General features: G+C 35.7%; 1 protein-coding gene across 2 annotated transcripts; it reads right to left on the bottom strand.

Moving 5' to 3' along the window:
* Positions 1-1,067: 1,067 nt before the first annotated feature.
* On the bottom strand, positions 1,068-27,770 carry vegfba (vascular endothelial growth factor Ba). 2 transcript variants are annotated; one of them, XM_051127600.1, is made up of 9 exons: positions 27,590-27,770; positions 26,745-26,816; positions 21,721-21,763; positions 19,074-19,270; positions 18,012-18,085; positions 13,116-13,148; positions 11,644-11,724; positions 8,903-9,106; positions 1,068-7,304 (listed from the first exon to the last, which is right to left on the bottom strand). In XM_051127600.1, exons 2-9 carry the CDS (start codon positions 26,796-26,798, stop codon positions 7,283-7,285), a joined length of 708 nt encoding a protein of 235 aa, XP_050983557.1. In that variant the 5' UTR covers positions 26,799-26,816; positions 27,590-27,770; the 3' UTR covers positions 1,068-7,282. The 2 variants fall into 2 exon arrangements, with proteins under 2 accessions (XP_050983557.1, XP_050983556.1); XM_051127599.1 differs by having other exon boundaries at positions 26,745-27,767.

The raw sequence follows: 27,770 nt of genomic DNA, 5'->3' as shown, positions 1-27,770 counted from the left end.
TACAGAAAATTTTTTAAAAAGCAAACGTTATTTTTGTCATCCAGAATATTTTTGTATTTTATTAAAATGCAGAAAAAATGGTAGTTATAAAAGCAGACTTTATTTTATCTAAAATATAGTCAATATCTATTTTATTTTATTAAAATGCAGAACAATTTTAATGTTATAAAAGCAGACTTTATTTTCTTCATCCAGAATATTTATTCATTTTATTTTATTTAATTTGATTAAAATACAGAAACATTTTAGTGTTATAAAAGCAGACTTTATATCTTTATCATGCAAAAGATTTATTTATTTTGTTTTACTTGGTTTGATTTTATTTTGGAATATGAGCCAGACATTTCAGTGTGGGAATGAATGATTCATTGGTAGCACTGCATGTATTTTTAGCAGCATGTCTTGGCTGTATCACTCGTGTTAAAAGCCTAGAGAACACAAAGACAGAATAAAACAAGTATCAGTGAATCATCAGATAAGAGATATCAGGTAAGGTTTGTGCTCTTCCACAGCCACTGGGCAGGTGGCATTAGCATTAGCAGTGTGCGTTTGTGTGTGTGAGCGAGTCTGACTCAGCAGCAGTCAAGCGAGAGGAGGGAGAGAGATAATATTATTTCTCACATCATTACGGTGCTGGCGGCCCTCTGCCCGAGACTCCCAGGCCCAGGTGATAATTATCACAATGTTTGTCTTTCATTACCGTTAAACGGCAGGAAAAGAGAAAGGAGGGGGTGAACGACACAAAACAGGGAGGTTGAATTGAAACCAAAACAAAGACTAAAGCAAATATGTGCTTTCCCTACAGAAAAAAAATACATTATCATGGTACAGTGACGGTAACAGATACATTATAGTACTTTGATATGTATATAGTAATGGTACTGAAAGATTACCATACACACATACCATGATATTTACATGCTACTACAAGATCAAATCATATTACATGCCCAGTTATAGACCATATTTCCACAACAGATTCAATCTCAGACATGTTTTTGTGAAATTCACCCTGTGATACTTTTGCAAGTGACACTTGAGAATTACCAAATCACCACAAAACTATCTCAAAAATAAGACATTTCACTTTATTTATATTAATATATAGCACATTGCTTTATGGCTGTTGTGTTTTGTATATACTGTATGTGTGATCAGACCTACGTTTGAATGCATACACATTGTAGACATAAAGCAGAGCAGGATATGTCTCTCTGTAACAAATATTATACACACGTTCACACACAAGAGAATCGGGCACAAATGGTATAGCAGCAATAACCATTATTAATTACGTTCAAACAAACACTCAAAGCTTATATCATGTATAGACTGTGGTACAGGTTGGGTTCTGGTGGGTTTTGATCTACCTGGATACATATCGGATATCAGATACAGTTCTACGCACAAAATCTCGGAACGAAGCGACAGGATTCTGGAAATATCTTTACACAGAGGAGAATGGAAACACTGAAGTTTTGTCGGTACATTCATATGGTATGCATTCTGTGTATGTGTTTTATATATTTTCACGGTTCTATAGCCTATTTCTAATGTGGTAGTTACGCTAACTATACAGACACAGAGGTAGTTGATATATGTTACTGTTGAGAGAGAGAAAATGCTACGTTTAAAGCACAGGATATTTCACACGGAACATTTCGCAGCGGCAATAGGTTTAAAGGAAAGCATAGACGAGGAAACAGGACATCATATTGACCAGTTCACACCGAAAAGACCGTAAAGTCAACATGAACTCAAAATCAACCCTATTTACGTGCATTTACGCATTTATGGTCTTGCACATGCATGTCAATCTAAAGAACATAATATCTGCATTCGTATCTCACATTAAAAATAACTTACACTGTGAAAAACAATTTGTTGAGTCAACTTAAAATAATTTGTAACCTGGCTGCCTTTAAATTTTAAGTTCAGTCAACTCAAAACAAGTTTATTCAACTTGAAATGTTAAATTACACCAAGTGACAACTTGGATATTTGAGTTGAATCAACTTACAATTTTAAGGCAGCTGGGTTACTTACCCATCTGTTAAGTTTAGCAAACACAAATGTCTAAGTTGTTACCTAGTACAACTTAACATTTCAAGTTGACTAAACTTATTTTAGTTGACTGATCTTAAAATTTTAAGGCAGCAGGGTAACAAATTATTTTAAGCTGACTCAACAAATTGTGTTTTTTATTTTTTACAGTGTACCCTGTCTCTGAAACAACTTTCCTTTCCCGTTTATGCCACTTAGGCCATATGAGCTATTGATGATGCTAACATTCAGGTTTAGTTATGTTTTGTTTTAGAACACCCACTTTTCACAATGTAAACAATATATTTATTTTTTCGAAGTAGTAAATGAAACAGTTGATGTTTTACAAGAAAATACTATTTCAGTTTTTCTACATAAAAAATTCACAAATTATTTGGACCTCATTCATGAAACACAAGCAGAACGATTTTTTGTGTGCGTGTAAATCGTTCTAAAGCCGTTCTGACATAAAAGAATACATAAAATGTGCGTTTGCACTTACATCATGGTTTGGTCAGTTATCCGGATACGCGGGCATATTGGAGATACTCGGATGTAGGCTAAACAGCAGCATGGATTGCAGGGTTAATATACTACTGAATATGTTATTCTGATAATTTATGTTGTCTAAACCACAGAAAAAAGCGTGTGGACACTGCTATATCAAATAGAGAAGGACACAATATTTTGACGAACTAAAGTTAATAGGTGGTAAAGATACACATACAAGCTGTATTAATTAAGATATTAGCCTAATATTTTACCTACCTGACTGGAAATGATAAGAACAATCATAAATGTTGTTAAGATTCTTGCCCTGGAAATCATGGTTCAGTTTGGTCAGCCAGGTTTTTTGCACATTTCTCCTCGATTTGTTATAATTTTTTGCAGTCTATAGTACTACAAATGTTTTTTGTTCACTTCAGTGGCATTGTTTACATTCTGTGCCACCAGTATGGCTGAGTGAAACACTATTCAAGAAAATGTCTGTATTTTCAAAACGTTAGTTGGTACAAAACAAATGTACACCTACACCCTACCAAAAAACACAGCGCTCAGCGGGTAAAACACAGTGCTCATACACTCTTAAAAATAAAGGTGCTTTAAAAGGTTCTTCACAGCGATGCCATAGAAGAACCATTTTTGGTTCCACAAAGAACCATTCAGTCAAAGGTTCTTTAAAGAACCATCTCTTTCTTACCTTTTAATAATTGAAGAACCTTCTTTCACCACAGAGAACCTTTTGTGAAACAGAAAGGTTCTTCAGATGTTAAAGGTTCTTTATGGAGCCATTTAGAGAAAAAAGGTTCTTCTATGGCATCATGAAGCACCTTTATTTTTAGAGTGTAAATGTCATTTTTTTAATCAGCCGTCCAATTAGTGGAGGAGGGGCAGGACAAATACTACACCGATCAACCATCCTACTTGTACAATGACCGAACAGCAGTAGAGAAGTTAGTATTGCTGGTTAATTTATTTTAATATTCAGTAATATTCTTCAAAATGAGATACTAGTAATAAGTTACTGCTGTGGATCATAGCAATGAAAGCAACTGGAAAAAAATAGTGTGCCACCAAAGTTTTTTTAAGCACCACCAGCTGGCTGTTTTCAGTAGTGATGTTCGATTATTGAACAAATCGTTCTTTTGATCCGGTTCACAAAATTGAATCGAACATTTAGTTCCGAGTTGATGATGCAAGACGCATAACTGAAGGAGCACGTCTGACTAAAAAAGAACTGAATGAGCCAGTTCAACGAAATGTCAGAAAAGTTTGAAAGTTTGCAGATGATTACCGAGGATCCTGACGGGTGAGTTACTGACACTAAGCTTCTTTAATAACAGGCAAAATATACTGCACTCTAGCTGGGTTATTTTTTTTTATCCAAATGCTTTAACTTGTTGGGTCATTTTATCGGGTTATTTTTAATATTTACAGGTGCTGGGTAGTTTTTCTGTAACTAAGTTGCTGGGTCATTTCTAACACTGGGTTATTTTTTACTACCAAACCGCTGGGTTGAGCCTGTCTCTGATGAAATAACCCAGTTGCTGAGTTACAGTCTTTTTGAGTCCTCTACAGGAGAGAGAGGTTCTCAGCGCCGCCGATTTGGTACACGTCTTCAGCGAAATAAAGGTTTGTATACATTTTATTTCATTTATAAAATCTTTACTGTGCTGTAGATTATACTATTTCATGCAACACAACATACAAGGATGAGATGTCAGTCAGCGGTCACTTCACATGATGGAAACACCTTTTGCCTTGCATAAAATAAATGGATTTTATCCCTTATTGTACTGAATTTAATTTAGCTTGATATTAAAATAGGTTTTCTAATGTCAGTACTGTTTGTTTACGGGCAGGTTTTGGAGTCACGGCATCTTTCAGCTACGAGTGAAACGCAAGGCCCTTCACCGGCTCAGATTTCGGCAGCACACCGGCATGAGAATTAGCACTATTTCGGTAAAAAGCAATTACAGAGAATGCTTGAAAACACTAAAATTAAAATTTGACTTTTAAATGTTACATTTTTTATGTCTAAAATGCTTGTTAAACGAGTTAAAATGTATGTAATATTGTAAACTATGCTGTATTCACCCAAATAAATTCAATTTGTCTTGTATTTTGTCTATTTTGTATCAGTGTTTGTGTATCAGTGATGTGAGATAGGTGCGCATTTGAATGTTTAATTGATACAACACCGAGTTGTTTGAAAAGAAATGCATAGTGACATATTGATGATGTAACCGTGTAATCAAATTTTTGAACCAGTTCACTGAGCCGAACTGTCCTAAAAATAAATAAATCGGACTTTGCATCACTAGTTTTCAAAAGCCTGGATTTTTTTGTTCAGCTGGCTAAACACTTTGGTGGACACACGTTATTTAAATATTTACTTTTGGGCATGTTAGTCTTTTTTGCATTTACGGAATATTCTGGAGCCACTGTAAGGGAGTCCAGAAGATTCCACTGCATTACTGGTCACATAATTTGCGTAATTCATAGGCGGATTATGCTGATCGTGAACGAGCGTGCACGTGCACACTATTTGCGAATGATTAGAATTCATTAACATACACGTTTAACTATCAAATCTGATGTTTACGGAGCATTTGTGAATCCGGAGGATAGTTTTCGGGAATGTCTGTTTTATGTGCAAATTACTCCGCATTTACTCATATAATTACGCCAGTTTCATGTATGAGGCCCAATGTGTTACTTGCCATTGTAATTATTTGTGAAATTTACTAGGACTTTCTGAGTGAAAATTATTTCTAAGAAAAGTTTTTTCATTGCACCATTCAATCTATTGCCGCCCTACATATTGTTCTCACTGAAGACCAGTTTCATTAAAACTACATCATATATTGAGGTAAAATGGATTTCAAATGAAATTTCATGTTGACTTTAAGAAAGATCAGTAGTTCGGGAATGCAGATAACACACGGATATCTTATATCTGGTAGTCTGAAGAGCGAAAGGGTGCTGAGGGATCTTAATAATTTACATTATTGCAGATAATGACTAAACAAACAATCTGAGAAATCACTCCAAGTGAGGTCAGCCTTGCTCTTGAAAATCATTTCATTGAATAATTGCTACATATATGGTGGAAAGAAGCATTTGGTTAAATGACCACCATTAATAAAACAAGTGATTCTTTCACGTTCGCGGCCTCTGATGGAAACGAACAATCCTAAACATCGACTGACAGCTACATTATCCGAGCTGCATGATTCTAAAGAAACCAGCCAAAAATACTAAATATTCTCGAATCACCAGTCGCAGCAGATTAAATGTCCCGAAAGAAACATTGCAAAGCGTAATACAAAATGCATCTCAATATAAAAAATAAATACATCACACTCCCAACGATGTGAGATGATTAAGACTGACTTAACACACACAGAATGGGCATTTCCCTTTTCCCGACGACTTTCTCAGAGCTTCTTTACTCATTTTCAACACACGTTCGCCCACCCAGCCTGACTCTATAGGTTGGATTAACAGAGATACACAAAAGGAAACATTCTTTAAGACAAAATGGACTACAATAACATTAGTATTCTTTACAAAACGAATAAGATAGATAAAATAAATTCTTCTTTCAGTATCAACACAGAAAAGCTTATATTTACCTGCTTGCATTTGTATGTGTATGCATGACTGTGTGTGTGAGGGAAAAAAGGAATGAAAAAGAGACAGACGAAGTGAAAAGGCATGAAGAAAGAGATGAAAAATGAGTGTGATCGGGGGTGTGGGAGAAAGAAGACTTGTGTTTGGTGAGCACCAATGGAATATAGCCAGGTTTCTATACGATTGACATTCCTCTCACTGGCTAGCCAGTGGGAAAAGCTTTCAATTCCCAAAGGAAGGAACCGAACAAAAAGCAAATCAAACAAACACAAAAAGACTCATTGATACAGTCTGTGAAGCCACATTATGGACTTATAGAGGCTAGGAATAAATTAGGATAGACGCACAGATCCTTATTATTCACAATTCAGACCACACAGACACCCGTCGATCCGTCTAATCGACCCACCCGTCCATTTATCACATGCGGAGGGTCAGAGGAGACGTCAGGGATGTTCTCAGAGGATGAGATACTCTGTTTGTGTAGCCAAACACTTGAGTTCTCTCAACACTGAAGGTCTGTCAACATCCATCCCATCAAAAACTCTCCACTTTAAGTAGTTTGGTAGAAAAAAGGACTCCTTCCTTATTCAGATTTCCCTTTGAAAGTTCTCATCGCACTCGTCGTCCTTAGCATCACACTAGCTGTGTGTCCGTGCTTATGAGGATCCATTGAAGCTAAACAAAATCCCAAAATTGGTTTTGGATAAAGAACTCTGCCGTTCACTTTTAGAGCACTCAATATTCCAGCGATACGCTTGACCTGCTGAATGTCCATAATACAGTGTCAAATGCTTAAAGGTGGTCTGAAGTTTGGATCATAATGACGAAAAGCTTCAACGATAGGATTTGATGACATTCCGTACACATATGGATATACAGTGCTGAGGGAATGAGTATGGATCTAATACTGCCGTAATGGTGTGTGGGACATAGCCAGATGGGCCAGGGGGGTGGGTCTGTGGTTTGTTCCCAAAACGCAAACCTTCTTTCTGGGTGAGACCCAAACTTCAGAGTCTGTGACAAAAGAATAAGCAAACCTTTGACCTCCTCAAAGCTGTGCAAACTTTGATCTGTGGATTATACGGGTGGATTGATTTCACTATTCGCTTTGGGTTTCACATCTGAAAGAGAATGAGAAGAGGAATAAGATTACTCATGTTAAAAATACTTTACTCCAAGCCTTTCATACACAATTTTTACCACAATGGTAATGGATTTTTAAATGATTTTGGAAGATTTTTGGTTGCCATTTTATTTGTTACTATTGCAATTTAAAATAACTTTTTTTTTTAAATTTTAGTATATTAAAATGTAATTTATTCCTGTGATGGAAAAGCTGAATTTTCAGCATCATTACTCCTGTCACATGATCCTTCAGAAATTATTCTAATATGCTGATTTGTTGGGAAAAAAGAGGCAAAATTGTGAAATAAATATATATTTATATTTATTTATGTTGAAGTCGTTTTTGCTAATCAAGGCAGTGTTTATTTGAATAAAAATATAGAAAAAACAGTAATATTGTGAAATAGTGGTTTTCTATTTTAATATACTTTAAAATAGAATTTATTCCTGACGGAATTTTTACAACCCTGTCTGTCAAAATGACGGACAACGTTAAAGTCTAACACAACTTCTGATATATATATATATATATCGTGTGTATGTTTGTGTGAGTGAATAAAAAGTTCAAATAAACATTGAACATTTATTTGAAACAGAAATCTTTTGTGTCATTATAAATGTCTTTAATGTCACTTTTGATCAATTTAATGCATTCTCACTTCCCAAGAAATAGTTTGGCATTCTCATTCTGTACAGAATTTGACTGTTTTAAAAAATTACATATAAAAAACATAAAAAGCATTAATAGTTTTAGTCCATTTTACTTGAAAAGGAAGACAAAATTGTGAAATAAATAAATATATATTTATGTATATTTATGTTTCTGCTCATCAAGGCTGTGTTTATTTTAATAAAAATACAGAAAAAACAGTAATATTGTGAAATTTTATTACAATTTAAAATAGTGGGTTTCTATTGTAATGTACTTTAAAATATAATTAATTCCTGTGATGCAAAGCTGAATTTTCAGCATCATTACTCCAGTCATCAGTGTCACACGATCCTTCAGAAATCATTCTAATATGCTGATTTATTATCAGTGTTGAAAACAGTTGTGTTGCTTAAGATTTTTTTAGAACCTGTGATGCTTTTTCAGGATTCTTTGATGAATAAAATGTTAAAAAGCATTTATTTAAAACAGAAATCTTTTGTAACAATATACACTACCGTTCAAAGTTTGGAGTCAGTAAATTTCCTTTCTTTGAAAGAAATTAATGCTTTTATTCAGCAAGGATGTGTTAAACTGACAAAAACTATTAGTAAAAACTTAAAGAAAAGATATATTTTATATTTTGAATAAACACTATTCTTTTTTAACTTTTTATTCATCAAAGAATCCTGAAAAAAGTATCACAGGTTCCAACACAATATTAAGCAGCACAACTGTTTCAACACTGATAATAAATCAGCATATGAGAATGATTTCTAAAGGATTGTGCCACTGATGGAGAAACTCCATCCTTGTGCAAAAACTCCCAAATGGAGGGCATGCCACTGTATGCAGTCTATTTTTAGCACAATGAGCTACATTTGAATAGGTTGTATACTGTATGTATCTTTGTGTGTGTGTGTGTGTGTGTGTGTGTGTGTTTACCGGCAGCTATGCTGGTTAAGTGTCTTCCCTCTCTTTGTACAGCTCACCTCCCTCAAAGTACACCTGCATTCACAAGAGGGAGGCTGTGATGTCATCCTGCGGGCGGGGCATGGTGGACACGCCTCTCTGGCAGGTGGTGGAGGGGCGGAGCTAGGCGGTAGAGTGGGAGGTGGAGGAGGAGGGGGTGTAGTTGGCACGAGAGTCCTGTTGGCACGAGAAGAAAGAAAATCAGCTGTTGGTGTGAAATAAAGAGTGCATGACCTTGGACCAAACATAAACATTTTGCTATTTTTGCTTTCAAAGGCATGGATGTGTAGTATAAAGGTATTAATATGTACCTTAAACCGCCCCAGTGGCAGCTTTTGTACCTTTTTTCTGAGGTTGCAGTAAACTATTTTTGAGTTCAGTTTCAAGTTGTGAAAACTGTGAAGAGGTCCTAAAGTCATGAGGAATTTTAAAATAGTAAGAAAAGCCTCCAAGTCATTGAGTAACACAATTCTGATTACAATACTGGTTCTGACAAACCCAGCTCCAAGAGAATTATGTAAAACCGCAACAATGGACAAAGAGCACGTCGGTCCTTGCAATCATTAACTTTGCAAAACCAGACCCAAGCCTGCATCTCCACATTAGTCTTCAAATTAAATTCAGTAGCAAGCACAAAAAGACCCATAATGCATTCTGATCATGCACCAGCCCTGATCTTCTTTTTGGACAGCACTGCAGATATACTCTGGATAGTGTCTGTGGTCGCCAGTTCTTTGATGTCTCATTTGTGACATCTCTGATGGGATGGTGGGCCGATGGGGATGTTTTTTCCCCTCTCCCCCCTTTTTTTTACTAAACCAAAGTCTATGGCTGGGAGTTAATTAAGGAAGAATATCAATCTTTGTGTGGAAGTAGTTTGAGAGGCTGATAGAGCCGGTGGAGGGGAGGCCCGAGGAAAAGGGAGGGGCGTTCTGGCTGCCAAATTAGCCTGATTTCACACTTGCCACTGACTCTATCCATGGAGGAGTAGATGATGGATAGCAGGGAGGGAAAGACCATCCAAAAGAAGCACCCTCCACTTGCCCTTACCAAAAAACCAGTGACGAAAAAGCAAAAGTAGAAAAGGAATGAGAGGAACTGTTGAATTCTTTCCCTGACCAGAATTAATTAATTGTTGTCTGAGTGGAAGTCAATGTTGCATGAGTAAACGTGCAATACGGCACGTATGAAAACAGAGGGATTTCGAAGAAAACCTCAGCTCGTGTTGACCAGAAACTCAACAACATTGTTGCTTCGAAACAGGTTTTAATATTTAATAATACTGATGGTACTAAATAAATAAAGGCAAAGCAAATATGAATCTTATATTAAGCATCCGGCAATTCCCTGCTTCAATTAAATGTCTATCAATAGCAATTTCCACAATGACAAAAAAGGTACTATGGTATTATTTGAAGTACCTTAAGGTGGAAATTAAAATACTAAAGAACTTTTAAATAATTTTAAATAAAATTATAGAAAAAAAAATTTATTAATATTTTTTTGAAAATGCAGCCTGAAAATATGATTTATTTGTCAAGCAAAATTGAGTACAATATAAATATCATTCCTTTTTTCTTGTATTAAGCATAAACCTCACTACATTTTGTAAGATGTTTGCTTAAACACAATTCGTCACTGAGGTTAATGAATTTAATACAGGATATACACTACCAGTCAAAAGTTTTTGGACAGTTTACAGAAATCTTTTCCGCTCACCAAGCCTGCATTTAATTGATCCAAAGTACAGCAAAAACATTTAAATTTTGAAAGATTTTTACCATTTAAAATAAATGTTTTCTACTTGAATATATTTTAAATTTTAATTTATTCCTGTGATTTCAAAGCTGAATTTTTACCATCATTACTCCAGTCACATGATCCTTCAGGAATCATTCTAATATTCTGATTATTCTAATATTCTATTCTATTATTATTATTATTATTATTATTATGTTGAAAACAGCTGAGTAGAATTTTGTCAGGTTTCTTTGATAAGCAGAAAGTTCAGAAGAACAGCATTTATCTGAAATAGATTTTTTTTTTGTAACATTATAAATGTCTTCATCATCACTTTTGAGCAATTTAAAGCATCCATGCTAAATAAAAGTATTAATTTCTATAATTTACCCCCCAGAGCAAATCAGCATGTTAGAATGATTTCTGAAGGATCATGTGACTTGAGTAATGACGTTGAAAATACAGCTTTGATCAAAGGAATAAATTACAATTTAAAACAAACAGCAAACACTTATTTTAAATAGTAAAATATTTCACAATATTACTTCTTTTGCTGTATTTTTGATTAAATAAATGCAGGCTTGGTGAGCAAAAGAAGCTTCTTTAAAATATGTCTTAATATTTTACACAATTTTGCTTCTCAAGTACATTTATCTTGATTTACAAAACATTCCTATATTTTTACTTGAAATTAAGAAGAAAATCATTTTTTAATCTTAGTTAATGTTAATTTCAGCATTTACTATGCATTATTAAAATCACAAGTTGTGTTTGTTAACATTAGTTAATGCACTGTGAACTAACATAAACTAACAATGAACAACTGTTTTTTTTTTTTTTTTTATTAACTAACATTAACAAAGATTAATAAATAGTGTAATAAATGTATTGTTCATTGTTGGTACATTTTAGTTAATACATTACCTAATGTTAAAGTGTTACCATCATTTTCGTGTAACAGGTGATGAACTTACAGCTTTTTCCCCATGTGTTTCTTTCGCTTTGGTTTCCCCCTTTGTCGCTTTCTGCCTTTTCTTGTTGTCTGTGGGCCTTGCCTGAAACAAACACAAAATATAATAAATATTAAATAGAAATAAATAGAAATAAATTTAAAAAAAAATACAACTTCACCATGACTCAATTCAGCAAAAATGTGTTTCCACAAACATCTTATGTCAACATAAAAATATAACTGTATGTTACATTTCTAATTCAGAGAATATATTCACAGTGTCTTGAGATGACTTTATCAAGTCTTAATTCTTGTGACTCTTTAGTCCTGGTCTTTCTGAGGCTCCTCAGGGGCCAGTGGCCTAATTAAGCAATAAAATGAATGTTCTGTTCCGTTTCCCAACAAAGGAGGGTTCTAGGTTCTGACTCCCTTCCAAGAGTGCAAGACGCACGCCAGCTGGACACAAACACACACACACACACACACACACACACCAAAGCAACTGATTGAGTCTTTTAGAAGTCAGAGATTCCTTTTTTGTTTTACGACAACAAATACTTAAATGCAAATTAAATTATGCGTATTTGTATGCTGTGGGACCACCGTTTAGGAGCCACGATAAAACAGTTGTTTCACGTTGATCGTCTTTTGTCTAAATCGTACAATATATACCCGCCATTACTAAGGTATCTTTGTCTGTTAACATATACTAGGAAGAACTCACTGGGAATTTTAACAACTTCTTAATTTTGTCCCATGCCAATCTTCTTTTTCTTTTTTCCTCTTTAGTCTTAATGTAAGTTGTACTGAAAAAAATCCACTTTAAATGAACAGACTGGATGTCCGTTGGCAATAAAAGTGGAGAACTACTTGTAAAAACTGGTTTCACAGCAAAAGGAAGTGTGAACATGAGGACCAATGCCAAGTTCTCACATTGCGTCCCACTTAAATACATTTTTAATTAATTACCGCCTGCTCCCATCACAGTTCTAATACCACTATTGGTTATAATTAGCATATATTGATGTCAGGACACACACATATCAAAATAGTGGCATAAAAGTATCACTAGCGGTTTGAACAAACCCCTAAGACTAAATATAAAACTTCATCCAACACAGTTTGTGCAACAGACATGAATGATGTCTCAAATCAAGTGGCTCACTGGAGAGAGGAGTGCAATTTCTTTTCTCTTTGTGTAATTGTCTAGTGAATCTTAAACTGCACTATGGACGAGATATTTAGAAAAAGCAGTAGCTGTTGTCTTTAACATTAGGGTCAGCGTAAACTAGTATAAGGGCAGAACAGACCGAACCACTTCTGCCTTTCACACACAATTAACTCACCATGCAACCATCTCCATGGAGTTAATGTGTGTGTGTGAGCAGTGGGGCAAAGGGAAGAGCGGGCAAATACTGTTCACACTGCTGGTGAACCTTTACATATCTCTCTCTATCTTGCACACACACAAATAAACCCAAATAAACAACTTACCTGGTTGGTTCTGCATACAGATTTGCTTTTAGCCTGTAGGGAAAAGACAGACAGTAGAAACAAAATGATAATGACATTTACAATTAAAAGAAAGATCAAACATTATCATAGTGTACACATAGTGATATTCAAATACTATCATTGTTCATAGTTTATCATTTTAAATAAACCCCTAACACTAAGTATTAACTTTGGGGATTAACTTGTTCTGCGCTGCTGAATAATAATAATAATAAAAAAGGGGAGCATAAGTTATTTCCACCCTGAGTGCAAGTTATTTTACAATTACAATGAAAACAAAATCTAATTTTGTGTTGCTGCAGTGCCAATGAGGCATAAAATCACATTGAATTGGGTGAGTAATATGATTACTTTACAAAATGTTTTGCAGTTTACTAAGTCATATTATTAGTAGGGCTGTCAGACGATTAAAATGTTTAATCTAATGAATTACATGATGTTTCGATTAATTAATCTAATTAATTGCTAAATAAATTAGACTGTGAAAAAACCCACAAAAGATTATTTAACGCTGTATTATGTTAAATGAGAAAGTATCAAGCAGACATTACAAATTGTAGCTTTAGAAATAAATATTTTATTTGATTCAACACAGAATGTATTTCACATAAACATTTAGGAACATAACGTAAACTATGGAACATAAAAGAAGATAATCTGAGAAACATCTCAGTAGTTTTTGTTCATACAATAAAAGTCAATAGTAACCAAAATAGCTTTGTTACCAACAGTCTTCAAAATACTTTCTTTTATGTTCCACAAAGGAAGGTTTGAAATGACACAAGGGTGAGTAAATGATGACAGAATTTATTTTTTGGGGTGAACTGTCCCTTTAATGTTATTATTATTATTATTATTATTATTATTAATGAAATTATACTATAAATAATAAACTGAATCTGTCAGCATGAGTCATTCATTCATTCGATTCGTTCAAACAGCTGAATTATTCAGGAATGAAGTAAATGGCTCTCTTTATGAATGGACCTTTGATTCATTGATTCACACGATTCGTTCAAAACGCGGATTCATTCAGATTTCTACTATGGCTTCAAAATTGAGCAAAAGCACATAGTACTTTTAAAATATAACACGATATCAACTTCTTATTTACTGAACTGTTGTATAAAATCACATTTAAGCTCATGATCAGGACAAAATCAGCACTGGTGTCATATTGCTCTTGCTGCCTGTGTGATATTGTGTGATTTGTAATATATATAGTAAGACAAAACCAATTTTGCACCAATATCTTGCATTTTAGGGCATAACTGCATTTATGGAGTTGATTCCCTGCATCATACTTGTCAACAGTCAGCTATATGAAATATAAGATGACATACAGGTCTGTGGGTGGGGCCAACTGACAGCCCTAATTATTACTTAATAATTGTGAAGCAAAACATCTGAATATGTTCATACAGTCACGTGACATACAAACTAGTGTCTTCTATTAACCTTAGCAAAACAGAACATTTAACTTAAATTGAACAGATTTCTAAACTTGTTCTTGGCTTTAGTGATTCTATTACATTTTTAAAAAAAGTAGTTCACCCTCAGGCCAACCGAGATGTAGACGTGTTTGTTTCTTCATTGGAACAGATTTGGAGAAATTTAGCATTACATCATTTAAATGACTTACGTGATGTGACTTACATCACCGATTAATTCTTTGCAGTGAATGGGTGCTGTCAGTGTGAGAGTCAAAGCAGCTGATAAAAACGTAAAGTTAAGAAGATGGATCTGTTTTTTATAAACACAGCTTTTCACTTCACAAGACATTAACAGATGGACTGGAGTGGAGTGGATTATTGTGATGTTTTTATCAACTGTTTGGACTCTCATTCTGACGGCACCCATTCACTGGACGATCCATTGGTGAGCAAGTGATGTAATGCTGCGTTTCAACAAACTCATCTACATCTTGAATGGCCTGAGGATAACTACATTTTTAGCAATTTTTCATTTTCAGATGAACTACTCCTTTAAGTAGTTGGGCCAGTAAGCAACCACCCAGAACATCCTGGTGTCCATCCAAAACGCTTAAGCAACCACATAACAACCATCTGTGAGATCTAAATGAGTATTTATTACTCTACATACTTCCACATGAGATAATGTAGATCAGAATGGTGTTCATTCTAGCAGTATTTGATTGTGCATATACATTTGTCATAAGATAATAGTTCTATCATGTGAGAGTATAAACTTTATGAGTAAGATAAATGTTTTATCGCATGATAACGTGAGCTTTGGTGGAACAGTCAGACTGGATGCAGTTAATAATGTTGGCTGGTTGCCTGTGTGGTTAGCGTGGGTGTTTAAGTAACTCAGGGTTGGTCAACAGTGCTGAGTTCAGTTTGTTCGGGGCAGATCAGTATTACAAAGAGAGGATAGAGAGGCAAGCGCATGTAAATGCTCTTACCGAATGCTCGGCTCCACCCCTGGCCTTAATCCGAACCCCACAACCTCTGAAAAGGCTTTTGAGGAGAACCTCACAATGACCTGATAAAGAGCTGATGTTGACAGCTCGGCTACGGCCCAAAAGAAGAGTGTTTCGGGGGTGACGACTTTCTGTGACTGGGTTCAGGAAGTAGTCCATGGGGAGATGGGGTCATTCCCCATGTGACAAACAGGGTGGAAGTGCATTTGTATGTGTGAGGGGTGATCTGAAAGTCAGATTGCGGTGTGTGGGTGGGTGGGTTTACTTAGCTATTCCTAAGGGACAAAATTCCCCCCACAAGTTGGCAAAATGTGACAACCTTCTTTCTGAGTGTTTTTTAAGGGTATAATGGTTCAAAAATATAGTAAATATTTCCTGACAATAAATAAGACCATGTAAACTGCTTTTTAATCAAACAATGATTTGTAAACGTTAACAGTTTTACTCCATGTTTCACTACCGTTCAAAGCTTGGGGTCAGTAAGATTTTCCAAAATGCTTTTTTTAAAGAAGTATCTGCATTTATTTAATGAAAAAGTTACAAACAGTAATATTGTGAAATGTTATTACATTTTAAAACAAGCGTTCTTTATGTTAATATGTTTTAAAATGTAATTTATTCCTATGATGCAAAGCTGAATTTTCAGCATCATTACTCCAGTCTTCAGTGTCACAACATCCTTCAGAAATCATCCTAATATGCTGATTTATTATCAATGTTGAAAACAGTTATACTGCTTAATAAAACTTCTTCAGGATTCTTTGATGAATAAATATCAAAAGAACTGTCAGTACATACACTTTGTAACTATAAAAATGTCTTTAATGTCTCTTTAATGAATCCTTAATGCATCAGTTTAATGCATCCTTACTGAATAAAAGTATTAATTTATTAGTATTAATAAAAAAAAAAAAAAACTAACCTCAAACTGTTGAACGGTAGTGTGTAAAAACCTCTGCATACTTGGCATATTTGTTTACAATTTCAAAATCTTTTTCTTAAAGGGATAGTTCACCCTAAAATGAAAATTACCCCATGATTTTCTCACCCTCAAGCCATTCTAGGTGTATATGACTTTCTTCTTTCAGATGAATACACAATCAGAGTTATATTAAAAAATGTCCTGGCTCTTCCAAGCTTTATTATGGCAGTGAATGGCTGTTGAGACATTGAAGTCCAATAAAGTGCATCCATCCATCATAAAAAGTGTTCCACACAGCCCTGGTGTTTAATTAAGGATTCTGAAGTGAATCGATGTGTTTTTGTAAGAAAAATATCCATATTTAAAACTTTATAAACCATAATTGCTATCTTACACTAACTGTTGTACTCGCATACACAAGAGAGTAGCGTTCCAGTGGGTGACATAGGACATAAGTGCACCGCGGAACGCAGACATGCAGTGGAGAGAACAAAACAATGAGGAGCAAAGGAGCCATTCTTGTCCACCCCTGCTCAGGCATCGAAAAAATAGCGGACAGTTGACAGCTCACTCAGGGTTTGTGTTAAAATGGTCGAGTCAATCAATGGACCCTTTTCACAAGACTGTGATGTCGCGTTTCAATGGTCATCATCATTATAAAACCTTGAAAGTTTTTCATTTTTTAAATTAAAAAAAAAAATGCACATACATTTATAATACTGCTTTGTATTTTAGTACCTTTTCATCAAGTTACAAAAAAACTAGTTAACGCTTTGCAAAGGTGTTTCTAATGCCGCATCTATGGAAAGGACGGTAAATTTTACATTGTTTTCGCTTCTGACTGCCGATATCAGTCGCTCTCAATTTTTTTTCCTTTGATTGAAGTTGTGTTTCTTTTGCCTGACCTGAGAAAGTGATTATTATTATTTGGGATTTCAATACAAAAGCACTGGGTGGATTTTTATCATTATAGGGTAGTTGTGTTCACACACTGCCAACATACATTTATGTTCAAGCAAAATGTAAAAGTGAATTTTGTATCCGATGACCACTTTAATATAAGAAACTCATATACACCTTGGATGGCTTGAGTGTAAGTAAATCATGGGTTAATTTTCATTTTTGGGTGAACTATACCTTCAAGTTTAGTAATTATCAGGATTTAGCTGTACATATAATTTATTTTATTATTCTACAAATGCAAAATGATTTTGTTTAGTTAGGGTTAAGGGCCGTTCACTCAGAACACGTTCTCATGTTCCTTTCCGTTTTTAAATTTCTGCTTAGATGCATTAGTCTTTGATGCTGCATTACTGTTTTTCAGTTTTTGGTGTCACATGAACCGCAGTTTTAAGAATTTTCTAAACATGAGAGCATGTTATGTGCACTGCCCCTTAGGGTTTAGGTTAGTCTGTAAGTCATAAAAATAGCATTATATTAAAACAATATAAGTCTATGGTATGTTGACCTTATTGACATTGCTGGGTGTGTGTGTGAGCATGTATCTCACCTGCACTCACACTGGTTATGTTCAGTAAAAGGCAGCTGCACAAGTTCATGCTTCATGTATGAGGTCCTCATGAGCTGTGGAGTTCAACAGAGCAAGAGTCAGCGTTAAAATGCACACACACACACACACACACAGATGCACAATCTGTTCTGCATAGTAATGACTCCATCTTTTATCCCTCAATCTGTCTATACAGTACGTGACCAGGATCCAACCTGATCCATTACACTAGAGACTTCATCTACCCACACTGAATATGTATGAATAACTCATGCTGTGTGTCCTCTGTGTGTGTGTGTTTCTGGATGTTTTATTCACCATAAGTCGAGAGGTTTGAGATCTTGCATTAAACGGGGTGTGTTCCTGCGTGGAGGTACTTCAAAATCTGTCATTGTTGACATATATATGCAAGTGTGTGTGTAATATGAGTGTTGCATACCACCACGTTAAGCATGTGAATGTAAAATAGTACATGTATGTGTGAAAGGTTTCTATGAGTGTTTCTGTGAGGTGAAATGAAGAGCATTTTACTGTACATTAACCTTTTAAAAGTATGATGTCAGTAAGAATTCTTAAAAGACATAATACTTTTTAAATATTAAACATCTCAAAAATAAATGCATATTAGAATGAGTTCTAAAGGATCATGTGACACTGAAGACTGGAGTAATGATGCTAAAAATTCAGTTTTGAATCACAGGAATAAATTATATTTTAACTTACATTCAAATAGAAAATAGTTATTTTAAATTGTAATAATATTTCACAATAGTACTGTTTTTGCCGTATTATTTAATTAAATAAATGCAGCCTTGGTGAACAAAAGAGATTTTAAAGTCATTAAAAAATTTCACTAACCCCAAACTTTTGAACAATGGACAATTCAGCCACATTTAAGAAAGCATGAATGCCATTAGATAACAAAATATCAAAACAAATGCCATTTATTAATAAAAAAAGACACTGGATGTCAAATGTTTGTGAAACGTCTGCAATTAATGTGATGAACTGCACCTGTGTGAACTCTGCATTAGGTGCATTGGTGTGTTTGTGTGTGTGTACCTCCATTACAAGTGTGTGTGTTTTTGATGGCACACACTCCAGCGCCTCATCGGAGCAGCAGCCTCCACAGCGGCGCAGTGTTACACACGACGGCAGGAAGAGGTGATTTGTCTCCCACGGATACTCCCGCCAAACTTCCACCAGTGTCTCTCTGGGATGACATCCACTTTTCTGATACACATCCAACCACCTCACCACTGAGAGAGAGAATAAATTAATAACAGTGAATAAGAAAACTCTTCACTCTTTATGGAACGTTCCAGGTTTTGCACAGAATCTGTGACATGCTATTGTAATGCATTTAAATGAATGCATCCTGGAAGGTTAATTAGACAACCTGCCTTATCATTAATTTAAAACGACACTATACATGCACATAAATAGATTATACATTATATATACACATAAATATTGATGCAAGAATCTGAATTATTGACGTAATGTCCGTTCTGTGCAGATGTGTTATCAACAGAATTCCTGGTGGTTGATTTTCTCAATCTGTTCCTGGTATCTTTGTGCGTAAAGCATTACACGGTCAGGACAAGAGTTGAAATATCGGATATAACCGTGCAAAGTGATTCTCTCGAGCCAGTCTCATCTGAACATGTATAAAGTGGTTGTGCTTTTAAAACAGTATGTATTTTAACATTTATCTTGGTGCAACACCATCAAATGTAGAGTAAGTATACTGCCATTGAAGATTTCTTTTTTAATTTTTTCCTGCAGTAACTGACAACATGTCAAATGCTGTTTATAGAGTGTAATTTATATTTAACCCAGAACATTCCTTTAAAGGATTAGTTCACGTCCAGAATAAAAATGATCATTCTGATCACTTACTTATCCCCATGTCATCCAAGATGTTCATGTCTTTCTTTCTTCGGTTGAAAAGAAATTAAGGTTTTTGAGGAAAACATTCTAGAATTTTTGTCCATATAGTGGACTTCAATGTGGAACAGTGGGTTGAGGTGCAGTGCAGCTTCAATGTAGCTTCAAAGGGCTCTACATGGTCTAGTGAAACGCTCATTATCTAGCAAAACGATTGTAATTTTCTTTAAAAAACAAACTATATATATATATATATATATATATATATATATATGTATACTTCGGAACCACAAATGTATTTGTGACCTGTCCAATGTGACTATGTAATGCGTGAAGTTGAGCGAATGCAGGATGAGCATTTATGGTTATTTATGGTTTACATTTTTTTTTTTTTTAGAAAATGACTGATCATTTTGTTGAATAAGACCCTTATTTCTTCTATAGTCCACTATATGGAGAAAAATCCTGGAATGTTTTCCTCAAAAACCTTGTAAACCTGAGTAAATTATTCTGGAAGTGAACTAATCCTTCAAATATTAAGGGGTTAGTTCACCCAAAAATGAAAATTACACACTTATTAACCCACCCTCAAAGCATCCTAGGTGTATATGACTGACTTCTTTTAGACGAATGCAGCTGGAGTTATATTAAAAATTGTTTGGGCTCCTTCAAGCTTTATAATGAACTGGGCAGGTGTTTCTCTTCATCAGTCCAAAACAAGTCCAATAAAGTGCATTCGTCCATAATAAAAAGTGCCTCACGTAGCTCGGGAGGTGAATAAAGGCCTCCTGTAGTAAATCGATGCATTTTTGTAAGAAAGATCCATATTTAATACGTAATAATCACTTTAATCAAGCTTGCGCTCACTGTTTTACATGGAAACAGCTCTGGGCGGATGACGTAGGATGTTGGTACTGTGCAAACGCCTGTGGCTCGTGAAAACCAACGTTTGTTTGCCAGCAGCCATATCATCCTGTAGCCCAAGACTGGTTGTCCACTGATGCAATACAGGGTTAAGCCTCTCTGTGGTCATAAAAAAATCCCATGTCTTTTGAAAAGAGTAGAGGTGTAACCTCTGCATCCTGGCCAAATTACAAACGCCTATTGCATTATAAAAATATTTAACTGTTGGGCAGAAGTCTGCTGCGGATCTTGCCTTAGTGCAGCAGAAGTGCACATCGAGGAAGCATAGCGGCTGCAAAGGGGACACTCACGAGCACCCTTCATAAAGCTAAATTGACTAATGGGACATCCTGTGGTCTCGTGGACTTAACAGACAAGCGCACATGGAGGCCACAAGACTGCAAGTGCACATGAAGTGTGCCATTTGGGACTGGGCCTAAATAGTTGCTGAAATCAAGGTTAACACACTACTGTTCAAAAGTCACTAAGAAATTGTGAAATCTTATTATAATTTAAATATAAATATAATTTAAAACTGTTTCCTATTTGAATATATTTTATACAGTAGTCAACATTTGAAGTGGATCTTTCATCAAATTTGTCCTAAAACCAAAAAGAATACCTAAACTTTTTTGATCCACTTCAAATGTTGACTACTGTATATATGCTTGTATTTCTGGAAATATTATTTTAATTAACTGAATGCATCCTTGCTGAATCTTTAAAGAAAAACTTTTTAAACTGTGGGTGGCCTTTATGGGTGCAATGCAATGACAGAGTAGCTGCCACAAAGGCATTTTGCCATGAGCACTGAGAACCAGAATGATTAATTTTATTGTACTGTTTTATTATATATTACATAAATCAGTAGTGCACCTATGAGGATTAGATAACAAAAGAAAGCAAGGCTCAGTACCTTCTCCAGATTTGTGGCTCTCTGTTGGCATCCAGTGGTCTGACTAGAGGAAAGGACACAGGCAAAGCGTCAGACACAACATACAGCAGAGACAATAACAAAAGCACACACTCTATATGGTGCTATGAAGAGCTGATTTCAGTGAAAATAATGCTGAAAACATTCCTTAAAATGCTTTTCTAGTGTTTGTTTGTGCCAGAGCAGCATAAAGGTGGATGTTAGCACACATTCACACAAACACGCCCCTCATACAGCGAGGTCCGTGCACTGGAACAAGGTCACCGCTGAGGGAGAAAGCAGACTTTGCACTGCAGCGCAAACAACATACACATACATGGCTTCCTTGCACCATGTCTGACTGCTCGCTGTGTGGGTAGTTTTTCTAAGCATGTGTGACAATCGCATTATAGGTGATTTTACACTGATATTGGCCAGCATTTTCAGATTATATCTTCACAGCTAAGTGTTCCGTGCATTTGCTCCGAAACGACGGCATCAAATAAAGTTTTAATGCAATTAAATGCAATATTTATCAGAAAACAGGATCACTGCACGGTGCTGACGTGCAAGGAGGTGTCTGGAGATACTGTGTTGCAATATGAGGGTTGAGGCAGTCAATTCCTCATCTACCTCCTGCCTCTATGCCATTGTGAAATACAGCAGCCAGCTCAGAGCTGGCAAGGCGACTGGCACACACACACTTTCACACACATATTAACATTCACTTTCTGAAATGCACACACACTGAAAATCACAGCACTGCCAGCTTTTTTTTGCAGCAGCAGTTGGCTGGATTTGGCTGCGTCAGCCCTCTCTTTCTAAGAGCCCTTGAGTTTGAGAACCAATCATTGGCTCAGCCACCTCGCTCTCCCACAATCCCCCTCCACCTGTGGCCCGTGGGTCAGTCTGGCGTCTGTGAATGAGCTCGAGCATTAAGAATTGAGGTTTTCAAAGTGAACAGCGGGTATCAGGCAGTGCTATAGCTGATCCAAGTCTGAGACCACATGGAAAATCTGGGATTTTTTTTTTTTTTATTTAAACCTGAAAATAAATAGAATGCTTTAGGATGTTCAAGAATTAAATCTAGAGAAAAACTGACGTAAAATGACAGAAAAAATATTCACGATTCTGGACATTTGAAAAAATGGTGTAGGATTGTTACTTTGAAACAATTTTTACTCAAAAATTGACTTACCCTCAAGCCATCTTAGATGCATATGACTTTCTTCTTTCAGACAAATACAATCTGAGTTATATTAAAACATGTCCTGGCTCTTTCAAGCTTTATAATGGCAGTGAATGGCTGTTGAGATTTTTAAGTCCAATAATGTGTATCCATCCATCATAAAAAGTACTCCACACAGTTCTGGGGGTTAATAAGGGCTCCTGAAGCTAATTGATGTGTTTGTGTAAGAAAAATAATCCATATTTAAAACTTTATAAAGCATAATGTCTAGCTTAGTTCATAAGTAAGTGATGTCCTGCGATGATGTAGGACGCAGCGTAGCGTAAGCTCTCATGAGAATATGTCTCTTCCTCGCTTATATTGAAATCGTTTCTTTACAAATCCTCATTTTGTACTTCTAATTTGTGACCGGAGCTTTGTTTTGTTTTCCCCTTTGCGCTTCCGCGTTTGTCTATGTCCTACATCATCGGCTGGAACACCACTCTCTCATGAATGCATGTACGACAGCTAGTGGAAGCTAGAGGTTACGGTTTAAAAATATTTAAATATGGATATTTTTAATTCAAAACTGCATCGATTTACTTCGGAAGGCCTTTTCCCCCCCAAACCGTGTGGAGTACTTTTTATGATGGATGGATGCACTTTATTGGACTTCAAAATCTCAACACCCATTCACAGCCATTATAAAACTTGGAAGAGCCAAGACATTTTAAACTGAACTCTGATTGTATTCGTCTGAAACGAGAAAGTCAAATACACCTAGGATGGCTTGAGGGTGAGTAAATCATGGGGTAATTTTCATCTTTGGGTGAACTATCCCTTTAAACATGAGAAATTCTTTCTACAAACAGTTTGTTTTCTTTCACTGAAACACAAGACGCGGTTTAAATGATCTTGAATCATTCTAAAGACTACAATCATCAAGTTTTTGTTCATGTCAGCTATAGTGCTGCAGTCATTTAAGCAAAAAGAGACAAACCAAATACTAAGATGCTGATTCTGAAATTCACCTATATTGTTTAATTTCCACTCGTTTACATTATTATGCTGATAATGTTACTTGATGGGGAAAAAATGCAAGCAGATGTATTTTCACTAGTGGTCTCAGCTTTCTAGACTGTACTGCACATGCTGGATTGCAAACAGAAAATGCTAGACATCACAGACTGCCGGTGTTGCCAGGGTTGTGATTTTCCTGCACATTTGGGCCATTTTAAAAATGCAGTTGCAGGAAAGTTTTTTCGGCTTTAAAACGACAGCTGCAAAAAGTTAATCTGTAGAAAATAGATCTTGTTATTATATACTGTGTTTTATATCTTTACTTTATGTGTATTAATCCTTGGAATGAATATCTGGCAACCTAAGTACTGCAAGTATAAGGAGATATTATGGGGGGCATGTTTGATGTCACCTCATACTAGAGATCACATGAGTTTCAACCACATCAGGAACTGAATTTTAAAGCAGGTTAACTGAGTTTGGCAGTTAACTGCACAATGATGCTGTCTGAGGACAAAACAAGACTGACTGTGGAACGAAGAGTGAATGAAACAAAAACAGTATGTGGGATATTAAAGAGCAGGTCATACGGTAAGTGTCCTAATATTGTGTTGGAGTCTCCTACAACAGGTTTAAGTGCATCTAAGGTAATTTTCTCAGAATATACATTTAATATTAGAATCATTTTGCAATGATTTGTTCGAAGGAGTTCTGAGCTTAAGGTCTGTAAACCCCTCCCTTCTATAAGCCTGCTCTGCTCTGATTGGTCAGCTGGCCAAGTCTGTTGTGATTGGTCTTTCCGTATACAATGCAAGCAAATCATGCCCACAGCAAAACTTTAGTTTCTAAACTGTAAACACTTCACATAACAATAATGGCAGATAAGTTAGCCGAGTGCTAACATGACTAACTGATTCAACAATAAATTTTGTAAACCAAAATATGTATACATGTTTTATTATTAAACATAGTAATTAGAACAACGACTGTCTACATGAGGGGTCACCAGACCCAGTCCTGGAGGGCCAGTGTCCCTGCAGAGTTTAGCTCCAACCCTAATCAAACACACCTGAACCAGCTAATCAAGGTCTTACTAGGTATAGTTCAAACTTCCAGGCAGGTGTGTTGAGGAAAGTTAGAGGTAAACTCTGCAGGACCCTCCAGGAATAAGTTTGGTGACCCCTGGTCTACATTAATCAACACATTGTTAGGAAATAGTGGGTTCACAGCGAATTATCAGAACTTTTTCAGTAAGAGAGTAATATCATTCAGCAATTTCTTTGTAGTACTGTGAAATTTACTAGTAATTTCTGAGTGAAAACTATTTAAGTCCAGTGTAGTTTTTATTCTTTTTGAGTGGGTTTTGAGTCAGCTTTGGGCTGAAAATTTGTCTGGGACCTGGCAACCCTGATCACTGCCCACCTGGCAATAGCAACTTGAACATCACTGTGCACCTGACACAGAGAAACCTAAAGGTCACAGTCTAAGAGTTTTGAAAATCATGCCATACCTTACCATGCATTTGAGGTGCACTTACACCAAGACTGGCAGCATGCAATGTAATGCAATGCAACATTCGGAAGGTTTACATTTCACAGCATCTTCAGCATCATCAAATTAAATATACTAGAGCCAAACTGCAGGCTAAAATAAATAACCGAAGTTTCGGCTAAACACAACAGGACAAACGATGAGTGGAGCTGCATCATTACGAAGACTTATGATATGCATCCATAAAGCAGAGCTCTGGTCACACGTACACCGACCACATACCGCTGCGCTTACGAATAACGGAGATGCGCAAATTCAGTGCATTCTGTCATCCTGCCTTCATGTGCTACTGTATTTATCTCGCAACGCTATTGGTGCTAACAAAAGGTGTCGTATACTGGCCTGATGGCTGTAATGTTGACAACAGCTTGTGTAAGTGAAGATAAAGATAAGAAAAGAAGTGCGTCACTGTCTATCTTTCTTAGACCCAGCCAAATAAATAAATAAATAAATAAATAAATAAATATCGTTTGGGACAAACGTACATATTATAATACATATATTTTATTAGAATAAATTATTCAAATTTGATTTAGAATTTAATAACCGCACAACATTTAACACCCACTAGGACTATATGAGGTATAAATTGAATGTACAATATATTTAAAAAATCATACTAAATAAATAATATATTTTATATTTTAATAATAATATTATTAAAAGCACATTAGACTATATGTATTTAACTAATATATATATTAAAAAATCTTAAAATATTCTAGCATTATATTGTTATATTATTAATATTAGTCTATTAATATTATTATAATGCACCACATTATATTAATATTATAATAAAGGCCACACCCCCATGATGTGCTCTTTACCACTCTCACCTCGCTTGAATGGGTTCAAAGACAACACTAAAGACAAAACATACTGTACAGTGATCACTTAATTAGTGGCTTTTGCATTACATGTTTAAAAGCATCACCTTTCCCATCCTGCCAAACGTCAATGACCGTCAGGTTATTTCAACACATAAAATGCCCAGAAGAGTGTTGTGCATTAACTCAGCTCTATAAAGTGCATTTTACAAGCAATAGTGAGGAATTAAAAGATACTTATCAAGTGTTTGATAAAAGACAGCCAGACCAGTAGTTAAATAATTACATTTAAGCGTAAAGACTTAAAGATTGCTATTATAACAAAGAAAACACTTTTAAATGGCTGAATAAAAATAAGTAATCCTACTGTTTAATATTTTAAATAATAATAATAAAATCTTATTAACTATTATAATAAAAAAAAAAAAAAAAAAACAAACAAAAAAACATGTTCTTACCGGTGTTTTGGCACACTGTGTTGGTATTCTGGTAAGTGAGACGAACTGAAACATTCCCAGAATAACTCTCAGCTTGATCCCCATTGTTTGAGTTCACCAAGAAAAGTCAGAAATAGTTGCGTAAATAATATATAGCAGGTCCAACGTCCAGTCCTTACAGTTGTCAATTCTCAATGAATGATTATTCCACTTTCACATCCGAATCCAACATCTTTAATCCAAGCAATGACAATTTACTCAGTAGATTCTCAAAAAACAAGGCAATTGTCATACCTGTCATGGTTTAACGAGAAAACAAAACGGCAAAAATGAAATATCTCAAGTTTTAAAGTAGGTAAATGAACAAATAGACATAACGCGGACTCTTTGAGATAAAAATCAGGCTTTTGAGAGGCTTATATAGTCGTAGGGCGTTTTTCTTATAAATAACTAGCTAAAATAAATCACAATATATGTTATTTCACAGGAGAGTTTTCCATGCATTCCGTGCGTTTCATTTATACCGGCTCCCTCGCAGGAAAATTCCCGGCGGCACTAGAGTGCGTCCTTACGGTCCTTTGAAATATATCCGGTAACAAATAAATATATCCTCAAGAATCGATGTTATGAGCCTCCTGAAGGTCTCTGTGTCTCCCGTCTGGCATTTCAGACCAGCTTTGTGCGGCGCATCCCGTGCTACTGTAGGTCACCAGTGAAATCATGCCCACCAAAACCCATGATGACGCTTTGCTTGTCAGAGACAAGATCTTATAATTAAAATGTTCGACATATGCATAATCTATACTGTCAACATGAGCAATGGAATACTATTGCGCCTATATGAAATTAGAATGAGAGAAATGCACCTTGATTTGGATAAGGTCGTTTTCTCCAGTCTCTTATTTGCCCTTCAGGACTCACACGCTCCGCAACTCTCGGTGCGCGTCACCGTCGCGCTCGTGGAACTTTTCTTTTTTTCCTCCTGACGCGCAGACTTTGCTCGCGCGCAAACCCGCACAGGTGTAATGCTCGCGCATCGCGAGGTAG

The sequence above is a fragment of the Labeo rohita genome, chromosome 14, assembly GCF_022985175.1.
Source record: "Labeo rohita strain BAU-BD-2019 chromosome 14, IGBB_LRoh.1.0, whole genome shotgun sequence".
NCBI lineage: Eukaryota > Metazoa > Chordata > Actinopteri > Cypriniformes > Cyprinidae > Labeo > Labeo rohita.
The sequence above is the reverse complement of the archived record's forward strand: the minus strand, read 5'-3'. Positions and strand labels throughout refer to the sequence as shown.

What these genes read in the sequence shown, in the direction of transcription:
- vegfba (XM_051127599.1), bottom strand. Translation starts at nt 26,828, where the DNA reads ATGGGGATCAAGCTGAGAGTTATTCTGGGAATGTTTCAGTTCGTCTCA. An exon ending in CACAGTGTGCCAAAACACCG is followed by an intron (nt 21,764 to 26,744) that starts GTAAGAACATGT and finishes CCTTTCCTCTAG; the next exon opens with TCAGACCACTGGATGCCAAC. An exon ending in AAACACATGGGGAAAAAGCT is followed by an intron (nt 9,107 to 11,643) that starts GTAAGTTCATCA and finishes TCGTGCCAACAG; the next exon opens with GACTCTCGTGCCAACTACAC.